We start from the raw sequence: 17,813 nt of genomic DNA, 5'->3' as shown, positions 1-17,813 counted from the left end.
CTGGATGCAGTATCTTGGATGAGACATGTCACTGTAGGATCCGAGCTGTCAATTTTATTCTGACCCTGAGGAAACATCGGATACACCAAAAAGGAATAGCAGTCAAGAGGGAGTAGGGCTACAGTTTTTAAAAATGTTACTATTTGAGGTAAAACATCTTCAGAGGCAAGGCAACTGCTACATGATTCCAGATTGCACTCTTCTGGAAGGAAATATCTAGAAAAAAATGAACTATGGACATTAAAGTAAAAGTATTATTGATTTTTTTCGGGGCCTGAGCGGTGGCACTAGAGGTGTAGCGTCTGCCTTGGAAGTGCTAGCCTAGGACGGACTGCAGTTTGATCCCCCGGCATCCGATATCATTCTCCCAAATCAGGACCAATTTCTGAGTGCATAGCCTGGAGTAACCCCTGAGTGTCAACAAGTGTGGTCCCCCCAAAAAAAGTATCATGAATTTTTTTCCAAGGTCCCCGGACCCCCTAAACTTTTGAAATTGTTAATTGCAAAATGAAGTTTAGAAAGAATACCCCTATTCTTTAATAAATGTAAATTGGATTTTTGTAGGTCAGATTATAATTGATTTTTCAGTTTTGGCTCTAGTGTTAAAGTACACAATCAAGTACAAAATAAATATAATGGAATATTTTAGATTCCAGAGTTGAAAACTTATTTATATAAATGAGAATAGGCATACTATAGTTGTATTAATTGATTTGAATTTACTTACATAAGCTAAAATATAACAATTTATCACAAATTGACACTTTTTGATTGTTTGTTTTGGGGCCACACCCAGTGGCACTCAGGGGTTGCTCGTGGCTCTACGCTCAGAAATCTTCTCTACGCTCAGAAATCTTTCCTGTCAGGGATCATATGGATGCCAGGGATTGAAGCTGGGTCTGTCCTGGGTCAGCCGCATGCAAAGCCAACGCCCTACTGCTGTGCTATCATTTGACTTGAATTGATTTATTTTCTGATAATTCTATTTTCTATACCTTTAAGCTTCATTGGTGCAAGCAGCGTGAAGTAAATGTGTTATGTGCCTGCTAAGGAGTCAAAGTGAGGAATGGAGTGAAAACTGGGGACATTGGTGGAAGAATGTCACAGTTGTGGAACATTATAGGCTCTAACACAACTATATTATGAACAGTTCTGTAAATCGTGGTGTTACAATCAAAATAATGTTTTCAATCAAAATAACTTAAAAATGTTTAAAGCACATAATCAGTATTATGCTGCTTAAAAGGTGTTAACTAATTAGCTTGAAGGTTTACCTCTGTTCAGGAATATGCTGCTCCTAATATGTGCATGCTTAGTAGAGCATAAGCATACTTTCCAACCACCCAAGAACTCAGGGAGCTCCATTGTTCGCTTATAAACTTCATCGTAAAGTCTGAATAATAATATCCTGATGCCACTATGAGCTTCCTGGACAAAGTGCAACATCATTGGGACAGTTTTGCTAGAGTAATATTGGTGAATTGCTGTTTACACCAGAATGAAATAGTTGACTAGCATTTCAACATTTCAGGCAGTAGAGAACTAACTTTATGTCATCTTTTTGGTATTTTTTTCAGTCTCCCCGAGTGAAAGAGTTATCAAATTCTGAGGTAAGTAAATTCTAAGGAACCTAGCAAGTTATTGTTGGTTTCGTTTTAATGATCAGCCATTGTTGGTAGGAGATGAGTAGGAGAATTTATGCCAATTGCATGTTACCAGTGATAGCAGTCCTGGGTTTGAACAGACCCTTTTACTTTTAGTAAGTTGTTGCCATTGACTCTTTTAGAAGTTGGCCTAAGGGCTGTTCTTCCCTCTTATATCACCTTATGAATTGCTTTTTGGGCTTTTTTTTTTTTTTTTTTTAAATAAAAGCAGTCTTTTTGCATTAATCTTTCCAGAAGTTTGTCATAATCTACCTTTTCTCTGGGAGTATTTCTAGCCTCTTCCTTCATTTTATTTTCATTTTTCTTATTTTTATTTGGGAGAATCTCAGGAAGACTACTTTGGTATGTATTATATTTGTAATATATACATAATATTTTTGCTTTGGGGGATCAAAGGGAGCCCCAGGATCACCTCTGGTAATATTTGGCAAACCTGACTGGATAGGCCAGTGCTAGTGCTTTCTTGCATGTGCCCAACTCTAGCTTGACATATATATATATATATATATATATATAATATATATATATATATATATATATATATATATATATATATATATATTCCCTGAGGATCATCAGCCAAAGCATTGCCATAGTGCTTGGGTCCTGAGGTGTTAAGTACCAATAGGACCATACTGTGCACGCTGGGAGCATCTCAAGCTGTTCCCAGTGGTGCTGAAGATCAAACTGGGGTTCCTTGCCTATAAAACATGCCCCTGATCCTGTGGTTTCCCCCCCCCCCCCCATCAGATGGATTTTGTTTTCTGTCATTTCTGTATCAGAGGTTTAGGAAGTACTTTTGAACAGGATCCTGTCAGACTGTTCTTTCTACCTCTTGCTTTCCCTACAGAGAAACCCTATTTCATATGTGCATTTCTGTGTGTGCTTCATGCGAATGTTGTGCCGTCTATGTCTTGTCCCTTTCACCATGGATTTTACTTCTCTTAAACCATTCATTCTCCTGTACCTAAATTTAGTAGATAATTTAAACAGGGTTTGTGGACATGCATTAAGACTAAAAAGAAATACCATACCTTCACATATTATAACTATAAATGTTCACAATTTAAGTTAATGTTACTGTTTACTAAGATTTCAGGCTCTTTTTTTATTGGTCAGAACTCCTTTCCCTCCCCTTAGGCGTTGTATGGGACCACATCAGTCACGGTGTCCAGTGAAATGTAAGCAGAAGGACTAGCCATTCTGAAGTTTTCTGTGTTTCTTAGCTGCTTTTACCACCTGCTGCCACCTGCCTCCTTGAGGAAGGATGATAATGAGCTTAGCATCTACTGGGCAGAGAAACAAAAATTTAAGATTGTTGGTTATTTGTTATTCCCTGATTTACCCTATCAATGAATTCTTAGTTTCTCAGAAATTGAAGCGGGGTGTATTTTTTATATTTGGTCTTCTTATTCCATTGCTAAAATGGCATTTTCACATGAACTCATGCATACTTATGCTCCAACTCAACCTTATACTCAGATTCTCATGCTTATTATATTATTATTGTTTTTTTATGGCAGTAAAATGTGCATAGAATATTTATCTTTATTTTTGAATAATGTTATTCAATAGACGTTTTGTAAATTTACCCTGTTGTTCAGCCATAAGTGGGATCATAAGGTTTTTACTTTTTTTTGTGACTGACTTATTTTACTTCACATGTCTTCATGGTGTATGCCTGGGATGCATAGTCATATAAAAAAGTTGGTTGTGGTCCTCACATAGCCTGGCTTGCTGTGACTGGAGTTTTTACATGTGTAGCACCAATAACAGCAGTGCCTCTACAATCAAACTGCCTGTACCCCAGCTCCATGCCCCCAGTTTTTCTTCAAACTACAGTTTGACATGACTTTTATTTTTTTCACCAACTCAAAATTTATAAGTGGCCAGGACAGTAATGTAGAGAGTAAGTTACTTGCCTTGCATGCAGCTGACCAGGGTTTGATCCTGGGTATCCAATACGATCCCCTGAGCCCACCAGGAAGGATCCCTGAGGGATCATGATCAGGGAATAACCCCTGAGCATCACCAGGTATGGCTCAAAAACAAACATAGAATACAGTCACTTTTGTATTTTTAGATTAGTACTGAAATCTACATATTGGAGATACTGTTTTGATGGGTAAAAGATTGGAATAACAGTGATTAAAAGTAAATGTGGTAGGAGCTGGCTAGAAAAGCAGATTAGGTGCTTGCCTTGCAAAAAGGCTGACACTACATATGGTCCTTTGAACTCTGCAAGAATGAATCTGAGCACAGAACCAGGAATAAGCTTGAACACTACCACCAGCTGTGGCTCCCTAAAAAATTTAAGAAAAAAATAGTGCTATTCCAGAGAAGATAATTAATTACTACTATATTTACATGTCACTACATGTGCAAAACTCTTAAGAACTATGTACTTTATGTTTTTTAGTTCTGTTTTTGGGTCAGACCTGGCCATTCTCGTGTTTTCTCCTGATCATGCTCAGTGAGTAGTTGTACATGGTACCCTACTCACTGTACTGTCTCTCTAGCCTTCAAAAAATGAAATAAAAGAAAGCTAAATGAAAGAAGCCAAACACAAAAGTTTTTGACATAAGATCATGTTTACAGAAATTTTTCAGAAAAGGTGATTTGATCAAGTAGATCAGTGCTTGCCTGAGGTTGAGAGCAGGAATTGAATATGGTCCCCTAACCCTGCCTGGAGTAATTTCTAAGCATAGAGCCAGGAGTAACCCCTGAGCACTGCTGGCTGTGGCCCAAAAAACCAAAACCGAAAAAAAAAAAAAAAAAACCAGCAGAAATTGACTACAAATGGAAAAGAGGACTTTTGGGTGGTGAATTCAGTAGATGTAAATTTTACCTCAGATAGGTAATAGATATAGCACTATGCCAGTTCTCAAACAAAAGTTACTTGGACTATTGTTTCTCTTTGAGGCTGTGTTGGCCACTCTATAGACTTGCTTCCCTTTACACTCAACTTAATCAGCATTGTGTGTATGTTTTTGTTAAAGCTCTTTCCAACATCTGAACCAGTGGGTACTTTACTTCAAGTTCCAGGACAGATTTCTGCTCGTCTACCTCAGCCAGCTGGGCAGCTGCCTGCGCAGCCAACTCAAGTCACTGTTCCCCCTCCTGCGGAGCCAGCAAAACCAGCTCAGGTAAAGCAGGGCTGTGCTTCTGGGTACCCAGGGAAAAATTAGGAGACATGGAGCACAATCTAGTGTATGATCATTGATATGGTAGATTTTAAGATTCTTTTACAGGAACCCCTTGGACTATTAAGAAACAAGATAGCTATGAAAATATTCTAAGCATCAAAACATTTTTGAGCTAGTCTCCGCTGGCTCCTTATTAGATGACCACATTTAGCTTTAGGTGCAGCCGGCAGGGTCGACGCAGAGTCGAATTGCCAGCCATTCTCTTTTCTTTGCACTCTGTCCTGTATGTCAGCCTATCTGTATAGTTAATGTGTGTCTGCACATGTCCTGTGGCTACAACACCGAGTGCCTTTTTGATCTATGCCAAAAAGCACTCTGCCCTTCCTGGTCCTATGCTGGTGCTTGGTTGAGGGGACCCTTGCTTCGATTCTTCCATTCTGCCTCCAGGAGAGTAGACCTCGCACACATAAGGATGCAACTTGCAATCGTACCCTTAAGCAAGAAGAGTTCTTCATCTGTTCTCTGAATAAATTAAAGGTCTCTCATTTCCCCTAATATTTTAGATGGAAAGACTAGGAATGGGAGTCCTATCCCAAGGGTTTACCATGGCTTCGCTGCTGTCCCTTAGTCCTCACATCCACTTTAGCTATACTTTTTATCATCCAGGCTTTCCATTTCCATCATTAATGTGGGAAAGATACATTGTCATAGGAAAACTAATGGAAACTTTGGATCTAAACAATTTAAATATTAAAACAAATGATTGCCCACAGTAAGCAAATGATAAGCTCTAGTTTTCAAAGGGACTAGTTTATCCATAGAAAGACCCAGCACCTTCAGATTTTGTGGAATCCGTAGGATAACTGGCAGCTTTTTACCCAGCTTTTGTGTTTTTTACCCTGGTAGAGAACAGGGGTCTAAATAATGCGAAATTTAAATGTGACTATGTGTGCGATTTATATGGGTTTGAGAATGATCTTTCTAATTGTGTTTGACTCAGGCTGATATTCAGCTCCTGATGCTGCTGGGGGTGCATGTACCCCCATAGCAGAGACTGTCCTAGGGACTAGGATGGCCTCACAGAGATGAAGAAACTTGCTGCCCAGTGGATGATTCCAAGGCAGAGCGCTGCCGCCACCACAGTTAAGATTCCAGACAATGACTTTATACCTTTCGATGCTTTTTAGGCTCCGTCTTTAGGAGCAAGCTCACAAGAAACCAAGATCCCAATTAGTCTAGTACTGAGATTAAGGTAAGTAAGCTCTTGTCTTTATTATTTGCGTCCTTTCACTGTGCTGTGTCCTCGGGAAGTCACTTTATCTTCCTGTCAGTGCCTGAGAGGGTGATAGCATCCCCTGCTGTTTGCTTACCTCAGAGAAAATAAGAACAGGAACAGTGGGCCCGGAGAGATAGCACAGCTGCGTTTGCCTTGCAAGCAGCCGATCCAGGACCAAAGGTAGTTGGTTCGAATCCTAGTGTCCCATATGGTCCCCCGTGCCTGCCAGGAGCTATTTCTGAGCAGACAGCCAGGAGTAACCCCTGAGCACCGCCGGGTGTGGGTCGTTCCCCCCCCCCCAAAAAAAAAAAAAAAAAAAAGAACAGGAACAATGTGAATGCCTGGGTGGTAAGAGGTTACTTGACTGGACACATTTCACTCCTTGTTTCTCTACTAGCAGTGACAAGAGTGGTATGTGTTCTATCTAGTTTAGCCTATCTAGTTTAGGTGTACCAAGTAATGGAGGAATCATTTGTCAGGAAGCAGCACTTGGTAGGTTGCAGGTGATGGGTTGTCACTGTGGCCATCTCAGCATCAAGTGTTCTAAAAATGGATGAAGTGCTTTCTTTTTCTTTCTTTTTTTTTTTTTTTTTTTGGTTTTTTGGGCCACACCCGTTTGATACTCAGGGGTTACTCCTGGCTAAGCGCTCAGAAATGACCCCTGGCTTGGGGGGACCATATGGGACGCCGGGGGATCAAACCACAGTCTTTCCTTGGCTAGCGCTTGCAAGGCAGACACCTTACCTCTAGCGCCACCTCACCGGCCCCAGATGAAATACTTTCTGATTGTGATATGTCAAGTTAAAGGTCTTACACTTTAAATAGTGAAACTTCCGGAATTTTCCAGGAAAACTTCAAAGTACATTTTTTGCTTTTTTTCTGGGGGGTATCAAGTACTCTTTTTTGTTTTGTTTAGTTTTTGGTTTTTGGGTCACACCTGGCGGTGCTCAGGACTTACTCCTAGCTTTGTGCTCAGAAATCACTCCTGGCAGGCTCATGGCACCATAAGGGATGCTGGGAATCTAACCACCTTGTGTCCTGGGTCAGCTAAGTGCAAGGCAAATGCCCTACTGCTGTGCTACCTCTCTGGCCCCACTCGCAAGTATTCTAATATGATGGTTTCAGTGGGGACGTGGAGAAGCCTTAGTAGAAGTGCTCTCTGAGGCCTTCTTATTTTGATCCTTTCCCTTTGCAGGTTAGATTAGGATTCCAGAGCTTTTTTTTTTTGAGGGGTGGGGGTGGGTCACACCCGGCAGCTCTCAGGGGTTATTCCTGGCTCTATGCTCAGAAATCGCTCCTGGCAGGCTCGGGGGACCATATGGGATGCCAGGATTCGAACCATGGTCCAGAATTCTGCATGCAAGGCAAATGCCTTACCTCTATGCTATCTCTCCAGCCCCTCCAGAACTTTCTTAACAGAGTAGCTATAGTTGTAGTTATACTCTACATAGACCATTTTATACTTAGGCATTTGAAAAAAAATTATTCTTAAAACATGGTTTGAGAGCTGGGCTTGGGGGTTTGCACAGGCTTTGCATGCGGGAAGCCTGGCATTCATCCCCAGTACCTCCTTTGGTTCCCTGAGCACTATCAGGAGTGACTCCTGAGCAAAGAGCTAAGAGGCACCCTCTCATACCACCAGGTCTGCCCTCTTGAAAAATTCTTCATCTGAGAGGCTCAGGGTTTTGTTTGTTTGGCTCAGTTTTTGAGCCACATCCAGCTGTGCTCAGGGTTTGCTCTTTTTTTTTTTTTTTTTTTTGGTTTTTGGGTCACACCTGGCGGCGCTCAGGGGCTACTCCTGTCTGTCTGCTCAGAAATAGCTCCTGGCAGGCACGGAGGGCCATATGGGATGCTGGGGTTCAAACCAACCACCTTTAGGTTCTGGGTCGGCTGCTTGCTAGGCAAATGCTGCTGCGCTATCTCTCCGGCCCTAGGGTTTACTCTTGACTCTGGGCTCAGGAATTATTCCTGGCAGGGCTCAGAGACCCTTTTTGTTTAGGGCATTGAGTCCAGGTTGACCATATGCAAGGCAAATACCCTTCCCACTATACTGTGACTCTGGCCAGATTGTTGCTTTTCTTTTGGTTTTTAACTGCTACTAACGTTTAAATTTTCTGTTTCTGTTTTTTTCTTAGCTACTCCTAGTGGTATTGGTGGGGGGACTATATTGTGCCAGAGATAGAATGAACCCTGAGCTGGAGTGGAAAGAATGCACTCTAGCCCTTGGAGTCATCTCTCTGGCCCATGGTACTAACTTAACATTTTACAAAAGACTACTCAGTTATTATTCATTTCCCTTTCTTTGTACGAATTCCCACTTGTTTTCTCAGTAAGACCATAATTAGAGATAGATATAGTGAGAGCTGTTGCTTTCTTTTCCATTTTTGGGCCACACAGCAGTGCTCAGAGGTTACTCCTGGCTCTGCCAGTTATCACTCTTGGCAGGCTTGGGGACCATAGAGGGTGCAAGGGATCCAACCAGGATGGGCCATATGCAAGGCAAATGCCCTACCTGATGTGCTTTCCTCTTGCTCCAGCAAGAGCTATTTTAGGAATGTTTAGGTTTTACTAGTGGGAGCAATAGCATTGAATCTTAAAAGTGAAGAAGTCAGGTCCTGCTGCATTTCCTTTCCAGAGGCCCTCCATTTTACCCGGTCTCATTTCAAGTAGCTCTGATAATCAGAATGTTTCAAGGGTGACATTTTATTTTAATTGTACTGCCACTTAATCATGAAGATGACCTCAGGTGACGTGGGGAGAATGCCACTTGGAATCATGTGGCTTAGTCGTAGAAGCCTTTTATTTTTCTTTCTTTTTTTTTTTTTTTTTTTAATTTTATTGATTAATTGGTTGGTTGGATTTTGGGTCAGACCCAGCGGCGCTCAGCACTACACTGAACTTAGAAATTGCCCCTGGCAGGCTGGGGGACCATATGGGATGCTGAGAAATGAACCGGGTCCCTCCGAGGTCGGCCGCAAGCAAGGCAAATGCCCTACCACTGTGCTATCTCTCCAGCCCCGAGAATTATTTTAAAGGTGCAAATGTTTTATGTTGATCAGTGAAGAATTTGTTGGAGGGATATCAGATGATTGTTCTGACCGTTGTAACCCCTCATTTGTACGAATTTGAGCGGTGGGGACGGAGGCATAATTGGCAGAATGTATATGCATAACTTAAGACATTATTTCATACTTTTTTTATAGGAATTCAAAAAAAGAACTAAATGATATTCGATTTGACTTTACTCCTGGAAGAGGTGAGGCATCACGTACAAATAGAATTTTTCAGGTTTCTAAAAAAAATTTTCATTTAATCCTTTAGATATATTTTTAAACGGTGATAAATATGTTCCTAGTTTAAAGGTTTATGGTTTTGGGGGTGGGGGGGTCACATATGAAGTTCATAAAATGCAATTATTTGGGCCAGGGAGATAGCTCAAAGAGCTGTGCATGTGCTTTGCATACAGGAGGCCTGGCTTCTATCTCCCCCCACCCAGGGAGTTTATTTACTGCTAATCTCTGTTAGGAAACCTAATGTAACATACACAGTAATGAACATAGATCGGATGATCAAAATAAAAATTATATTAAAAAAATAAATAAATAAATAAATAAAAAAAAAAGAAAGAAAGGGGCCGGGCAGTGGCGCTAGAGGTAAGGTGCCTGCCTTTCCTGCGCTGGCCTTGGACGGACCGCGGTTCGATCCCCCGGTGTCCCATATGGTCCCCCAAGCCAGGAGCAACTTCTGAGCACATAGCCAGGAGTAACCCCTGAGCGTTACCGGGTGTGGCCCAAAAACCAAAAAAAAAAAAGAAAAAAGAAAGAAAAAAAGGTTATAAAAGATCAAACATTTCTTAAGCATTATCTTGTTAAATTTTATTATTATTATTTATTTTTTTTGGTTTTGGGGCCACACCTGACAGTGCTCAGTGCTCTTGACTCTGCACTCAGAAATCACTCCTGGCATGCTCGGAGGACCATATGGGAGGCTGAGGGTTGGCAGCATGCAAGGCAAACACCCAATCACCCAACTCACTATGCTATTGTTCTGGCCCCTATCTTGTCAGATTTTCAAAGCACCTTCTTAAGGACAACTGGTGTTGCTCAGAGGTTACTCCTGGCTATGCACTCAGAAATCACTCCTGGCTTGGGGGACCATATGGACACTGGGGGATCGAACCACAGTCTGTCCTAGGTTAGCAGGTACAAGGCAGACACCACCACTGCTCCGACCCCTAGGACAGATTTTTTTTTTTTTTTTTTTTTTTTGTTAAATAACTTGTTGCATTTGCAAAATTAGAAAGAGGTGTAATCTGGAATTCAAATCCAGTTCTGTGGGATAGCAGTTCTAAGAAGAAACAAGACCTGACATCTCCTCCCTGCAGATGGAAGCAGGGCCCATTTTGCAGAGGCTGGATGTTAACTCTCCAGGGTAGCCTGTTGCCAGAAGTTGCCCGTGTGCTAAGCTTCCTCTCATGCTGACTATCATCAATAACTACCAAAGACCCCAGCAGGAGAGTGGTTACTCTGGTTCCTTGGTAAGGCAGGCTGAGGTGCACTATAAGGGACTGACTGCTTCAGCTCCATCATCATCTGAAGCCTCACCCCTCCAGCTCTAGTGTTCTCACATTCCCTACCTAATGCATCTCCAGTTCCCTGTGAGGAGGTTAGTTGTTCAGCCCTCAGGAGCTACAAGGCTAACTGGGAGTGCATTGTCCTCTGGCTTTTAGTTTCTAGTTACCCTAGTTGCTCAGATTATATGACCTAGTATAACCAAATACAAAGAGAAAAAGAAATACAGGGGTGAGGCAACAGTACAGCACGTAGAGTATTTGCCTTGTGTGCAGCCAACCTGGGTTTGGTCCTCAGCATCCTGTGTGGTTCCCTGAGTCAGCCAGGAGTTGTCCCTGAATGCAGAGCCAGGAGTAAGCCCTGAGTACTACCGGGTGTGGTCCTAAGACAAAAGAGGGGGAAATATGTTATAGAAATAAATAAATAAATAAATGTGATGCATGCTCTTCAGAAGAAATTAGTGCTATCTGTGCTTAGGCTTGAGACCAAATTACTGTGTTACCTAGAGAAACTTGCTTACTAATTTCTCAGATTTCATAAGGAACATCAGTATAGAGTTACCTCAGAACAAGAAATTTCATTATTTTTGTTTTGGGGCCATAATGGTAGTGCTCAGGGCTCTCTCCTGGCTCTGTGCTTAGAGGTACTCCTGGTGGGCTTGGTGGACCACATGAGATGCCAGGAATCAAACCAGGGTTGGCTGTGTGCACAACAAACACCCTATCCACTGTGATAATGCTCCAGCAGAAGGCTCTGGCTATTTTAAATAACACTGTTGTCGGGCCCGGAGAGATAGCACAGCGGCATTTGCCTTGCAAGCAGCCGATCCAGGACCCAAGGTGGTTGGTTCGAATCCCGGTGTCCCATATGGTCCCCCGTGCCTGCCAGGAGCTATTTCCGAGCAGACAGCCAGGAGGAACCCCTGAGCATCGCCGGGTGTGGCCCAAAAACCAAAAAAAAAAATAAATAAATAAATAAATAACACTGTTGTTTTGAAAGTTCTTTACCTGGAACTGGTATTTGCCGCCTGATTGAGATTCTACCCTCTAGCTAGTCTTGTGAGTCCCTTCTTGAGATCACTCTAGTATGTGTGGGAAAACACATCTGCCTTCTTTGGTCTGTGAACTCAGCATCATCTAGCTGGGATCTGGCAATAGCCAGGCCTTGTTGCTTCAGAAAGGTCAGAATGTTCGCAGGGACATGTGTGACAAGAAACAGCACCTTTCTCTTTGTCCTTGCAGATACAGCGGAGGGTGTCTCTCAGGAACTCATTTCTGCTGGCCTGGTTGACGGAAGGGATTTAGTCATAGGTAACTACTGCTTTGTGCCCGGACCTTGTTCTTCGACTCTAGAACTAAGTCTGGTGGTTCTCAGGGTGTTTCTTGACTTCGCTAAGATAATATGCATTGGGAACATTAAATGTAATGGGAACAAAAACAAAAATCTCACTTCTGAATTTGCTTGTGACCTCTGAATATAGTAAGTGAAGCACACCCAATCTCGGGAAATCCATGTTAAAAATGGCAGAGTCAGAAGTTAACGAAAGTTGGTCCTATCAGGCCATGTGGAGGACCCTGCCCAAGATAGTTGAGAGATCACCAGCATCTTGAGATGTATTCTTCGAAAAAGCAGGAAACAAAAGGGCAGTAAGGCCAAAGGGCACTGAAGGGAAAAGACTTTGACCCAGGCGGTGCTTTCCAGAGCAGGGGGTTAGTACCCCCAAGAGGGCACCAGGCCACTGGGGGGAAGGTACTCATTAACTTAAAGAAGGTGGGTTTCCAGGGAAATATTAAATGATGGATGAATGATTTTTCGGAAAGGATATGTCAAGTAAGTATGGGGACCTCTACTCCAGGGCAGATCGTCCTTTAAAGGGTCAGAGAGTGAGTAGTTGATTATTTGTGAGTCACATGTTCTGCTCTGGCATCTGAAGACCATCCTTGCCCACAAACAGGAGGGAAACGGCACGGATGCGCATTTGCTGACTCCCAGTTTAGGGACACCCAGACTGAGGCAGAGCAAGCCTCTTCTGCTTGTTAGCGCATCTCTTAACAGTTTATCTGCACAGTGATTCAAGGTTTATTTGTGCTACTTGGAGATGAGTTTAAGAACTACTTTCAGGGCTGGCAGTATGGCTTAGCGACAGAATATCTGACTCTTTTCTCTGAGGCTCTGGATTTGAACCTTGGCACAGTAGACATCTGTGTCTGTGTACATACGTATTCACTTCGAGCATCAGGCTGTTTGTATTTAAAAAGACATTTTCATGGCGGAGTAATTTGTTATATTCTTGCTTCCTGTTTGAACGTGGAAGACTCTAAACTGCCTTTAAAGTTTTAAACTTTCGGTTGGACATGAATTTATTTAGCTTCTCATTACTTTCTCTGTTTCTGTGATTTCAGTGGCAGCTAATTTGCAGAAAATTGTGGAAGAACCTCAGTCAAATCGATCTGTCACTTTCAAGCTGGTACTCATCCCTTCCCCTCATTAAATCATCTTACTTTTTACACACCAGCCTCCTCTGATAGCCATTCCTTGAGCGATAAGAAAGTTAAACACGTTGTGGATTGAGTTCATTGACCTCTCTCAAGATCCTGGGCTGACTCTCCCTTCAAGTGGGATCCCTTTCTTTCTCTCCCCAAGGAAACCAGCTATCCTGGCCTCTTGGCTATTGGAATTCATAGAGAATGTGTAGCCATTAGTGTGATGCTACCTTTAACCTGAGCCCTGTTTTTTGGGAAGAGACTCATCTAATTCCTGTTTGTGTCCCAAGGTCCTCCTTCCCATTGGTCCCCACAATAGTCTTAATGGCTATATTTCTGCCAATAAATACTTAGAGCTCTTCATTTTGTTTTCTCCTCAGGCATCCGGTGTGGAAGGTTCAGATATTCCTGATGATGGTAAACTCATCGGATTCGCTCAGCTCAGTATCAGCTAAACCACAACCCTGAAAGAGGCGGCCCAAGGAGACTCCACACACGTGTCTCTCTTGCTTCTGTTGGCTTAAACCCACAACTGCCAAAGAACCCAGCAACACGCCTCCTCCCAGCAAAGAGCTTTAGAGGGTCTTTCTTTATGTTCTTCTTCCTGCCATCAGCCCCCACTTTTCCCTGCAAGGAACGGCAAGTTGGATCGCCAGTGGCCAGCACCCCTTTAAAGAGTTCCGTTAGTAAATCATGTATCCCCTGTCTTCCTCTGTTGGTACTGGCCCTGTGCTCAGCCCCAGGAGAGAACACTGTCGTTCACCTGCCTTACTCACGGCAGGGATGATGCAGGGTGCAAAGGAGCAACTCTATGGACCTCCTCTTCCTCCTGCCCGTTTTCCCACCCTAGCCAATGGGAGCATCTGGGGGTGTCTCCACCGCTGAAATAGCAATTAGAATCTGGGACCCAGAGAATTTAATTTAGTGGGATTTTTTTTTCCATGAGGGGGGTGGTTTATTTTATTTTCGTGGGGGTTTTTTGTTTGTTTGTTTTGCCTCATGTGAATTCTAGCAACATTTGTTAGGAAAAAGCACAGCCTCAGATAGGGGCAACCCAAACTATATTCTTGTTTTATTCATGATATTTCTAAGCATTTTGCTGAAGCTGCTCTCAGGCACCCCTCGTCACTGCTCCCTCTAGGAAGGGGTGCTCGCCTTAACTTCAGCTGGTGCAAAATATCGGACTATAGTCATACTTCAGCCATTGGATCCTTTACAGGGGCACATTGGACTGTTTTTAGAGAAAAACATCAAGTTTGTAAAAAGTTAATTTTCCCAGGGTGGTTCTTGAATGGGAAAAATCGTATCATATCATTGTGCAAGTATTTATTTTCAAGTCTAAAAGAAATTTAATTGGAGAAAAAGTGCTCCTTGGTCTTCTGGTGAAATCAGCTCGCCTGGCCTCCACATCCTGAGGAAATACAAAGCTGAGCTCCCACAGCAATAAAGGAGGCCTGCCTTCTGCCCCTTCCTGCACTGATCCTTCGGGGGGCCGCACTTCCGCCCTTCACCAGACCGGGGATGGAAAGCAAAAACCACATGTGCCGTGACTTTCGGACTTATGAATGGACAGTGTTCATTTGATTTTTTTACAGACATAATATAAATGATTCTTTTGGTTAAAAAGAGCACTCATAATGCAATATGTGAATAATCAGTGGGTTTTTTTTTCTTTTCTTCCTACTGTTTCACAATCAAAACCCTGTTTAACTGAAGATAGCCTCGACAGGCTTTGTCTACGTAGGGATACTCAGTCTGGCCTTAAGACAACGTTCAGGTGATTTTCTGACCCCAGGAAGAGAGAAGAGTTGCCTCTGAGGGAAATAGTCAAGTCCTTTTCCATCATGGTTGGTTCATGAAAATGACTAGATTGCTGTACCCAAGTCCCCATTTGAGATGACTTGGAGCATCTCCGAAAGCTTTTCCCACACTGACTTGCCAGTTTTTTGTTTTCTTTCTGAGTAGACTTTAGAAAATGGGCTTTCTTTACCTGCCTGTAGGCAGAGGCATATTAGGAATGGAACAGATGCTGGAGAGAGGAGGAGCTGATTTGGGGGATGGGAATTGGGAAGGATGTAGCTGAGAAGGTGAAACATCAAAGTCTAAGGTCTCATGGGTTTGGTGAAGAACGAGCCTGTTGAGCTGGGAGAGGAAAGATGGATGCGCTTGCTGAAAAGATATTTAGCTTTTTTTTTTTTTTAGGGGTTGGAGAGGTTAAGTAGGATAGCAAGGACAGAGGAGATGAGAATGGGGTGTGAAAGAGAGATTTTTTTTTTCCTTTGAGAAATACCGCATTTTAGTGGTTTACCTTGGTGTCAGACAAGCCCACCCTAATCTACTTCTTTATAAATCCAGGAGGTGGTGGCATCACTCTGTTCTCATTTTCTTTGGGGGAGGGTGATCTGACACGCAGACTGGGAGAAGCAGTAGCCCATCCCCTGGCGAGTGTCTCTAGTAGCCGTTACCATGGGATTGCAGTGGGACAGGCAACAGGCAGCTCAAGAAGCGAGCTAGAACTTTCTCTGTCTTGATTTTGTTTTGTTTTGTTTTGTTTTTTCTCCCTTTCTGGCTCTGGGAGTCCAAGCCCAGGACAGTGTTATTTCTTCTGCATGATGTGTGGTGGACTCTCTTTGCTGACTTGTACAGTTGTCTAAGGAGTGAGTGAAGAGAAACTGCCTATGTCGGGCAGCATGTGAGAAGCTCTGGCCTCTCCAGAATGATGGTTCGGTGTGTACGTCTGTCTCGAGGTGAGGTCTCCAGGACCTTCTGGTGCCTGGGCAAGGGACTGATTTCGCACAAGGTAACGTGCCAATGCTGTTTGTGAAATGTATGGTCTTTCTAAATGATTGATAGGTGTGTTGGCTTTCTACGTAGGTTTTGAACCAAAATCCCAGATCCACTTAATACTATTGAATAATCTGGACAATAGAATAATGATGCATCAATAAAATGGAGCGTCCTCCTTATGACTTATGCTAGATTATGAAAGATGTAAAATATTTTACTTTTTTCTCCCCCACCTCTGTTTTTTTTTTGTTCTTGTTTTTGTTTTTGAACTTTGTATTTTCCTGCATGTTTTCCTCATTTTTAAACCAATAAAGAATAAATCATTTGTGGTGGTGTAAAGATTCTTTAGTGGCTCTTTATGGGAAGCAATGGAAAAATGGGTCAGGAAATCACTAATAACTTAGTTTTTTTTTTTTGTTTGTTTTGTTTTGTTTTGTTTTGTTTTTTGTTTTGGTTTTTGGGCCACACCCGGTAACGCTCAGGGGTTACTCCTGGCTATGCGCTCAGAAGTCGCTCCTGGCTTGGGGGACCATATGGGACGCCGGGGGATCGAACCGCGGTCCATCTCCTAGGCTAGCGCAGGTAAGGCAGGCACCTTACCTCCAGCGCCACCGCCCGGCCCCTTTGTTTTGTTTTTTTTTCAGTCACACCCGGCAGTGCTCAGGGGTTGCTCCTGGCTCCACACTCAGAAATGGCTCCTGGCAGGCTCGGGAGACCATATAGGATACCGGGATACGAACCACCATCCTTCTGTGTCTAAGACAAACGCCTTACTGCTGTGCTATCTCACCGGCCCCATACTTAGATTTTTTAATTAAAAAAAAATAGAGAAGGGGCCCGGAGAGATAGCACAGCGGTGTTTGCCTTGCAGGCAGCCAATCCAGGACCAAAGGTGGTTGGTTCGAATCCCGGTGTCCCATATGGTCCCCCGTGCCTGCCAGGATCTATTTCTGAGCAGACAGCCAGGAGGGACCCCTGAGCACTGCCGGGTGTGACCCAAAAAACAAACAAACAAACAAAAAATAGAGAAAAATATGCTCCAGAGAAAGTTCAACATACCAAGCACATATTTTGCATGTGGAGACCCAGGGCCCATATGTCCCAAGCAGCACCTGTCCCCTCAATACAGCTTGATTCTCTTTTGTTAAGGGGCCTAGAAACAAGGCCAGAACTGGGCCTTTGGGGGACCCCTTTGGAAAGTTCAGAGAGACACTGAACTTAATGCAGGTTTTGTATTAGCTTCTGGGTCCTCTAGTCCTTTCCTCCATCTCCTGGATTAGTGATCTCCTTGACCATAACCCCTCCCTTCTAGAAGATGACCTTTGAGTCTGGACTGGAGTGCTTGGGGCCTGGTATTTCAAGGTGCAGTTCTTAGAGCCTTGGAGTTGACAGACCGTATCTGAATCTGCCCTCAAGATAAGCAGGTTATGTAAGTGAACTCTGACTGTGGGAACAGGCAGGAAGCTACTCCAGGGGAAAGAAAGGCTGTGTAAGGAAAGCAGCCTTTATACTTTTCATTGTCTAGGTCTAGGACCATCTCCTCTCATCATAGCTGCAGTGTTCAGGTGCAGTAGTTCTTATCTTCTTCCTGTGATTGTTTATCTCCTTAAAATTGAGCAGAATTCTCATATGCCTGCCAACAGATAGGCTTGGCCTTCCCACATGCCAGCATGCTGTACCAGAGGTACAGCTTGTTATAATTAATGCACCATATCTTCATAACCCAAAGTCCATAGTTTACATCTTGGTACACTATTGTGATACATTCTATGTTTGGGCAAATATCCAGTAACATCTCTACCGACAGTAGATAGAAGGATTTTGCTGCCCTAAAGTCCTCAATACTCTGTAGTTTCTCCCTTCCCTGAACTTTAGAATCTTCATAG

At 43.0% G+C, this 17,813-nt stretch overlaps 1 protein-coding gene across 1 annotated transcript in view; it reads left to right on the top strand.

The window, feature by feature from the left end:
* Window positions 1-14,388, top strand: part of OXSR1 (oxidative stress responsive kinase 1) — an 84,296-nt gene extending 69,908 nt beyond the window's left edge. Inside the window, exons 12-18 of the mRNA XM_049766407.1 lie at window positions 1,578-1,610; window positions 4,664-4,810; window positions 5,998-6,062; window positions 9,290-9,342; window positions 11,899-11,967; window positions 13,060-13,124; window positions 13,521-14,388. Of these exons, the coding sequence (XP_049622364.1) occupies window positions 1,578-1,610; window positions 4,664-4,810; window positions 5,998-6,062; window positions 9,290-9,342; window positions 11,899-11,967; window positions 13,060-13,124; window positions 13,521-13,595 (507 nt within the window). The 3' untranslated portion in view covers window positions 13,596-14,388. The remainder of the gene's footprint in view (window positions 1-1,577; window positions 1,611-4,663; window positions 4,811-5,997; window positions 6,063-9,289; window positions 9,343-11,898; window positions 11,968-13,059; window positions 13,125-13,520) is intronic.
* Window positions 14,389-17,813: the final 3,425 nt, after the last annotated feature.

Source organism: Suncus etruscus, chromosome 20 (genome assembly GCF_024139225.1).
Source record: "Suncus etruscus isolate mSunEtr1 chromosome 20, mSunEtr1.pri.cur, whole genome shotgun sequence".
Lineage (NCBI taxonomy): Eukaryota > Metazoa > Chordata > Mammalia > Eulipotyphla > Soricidae > Suncus > Suncus etruscus.
Note: the sequence above shows the minus strand (reverse complement) of the source record. Positions and strands in the feature narration are given on the sequence as shown.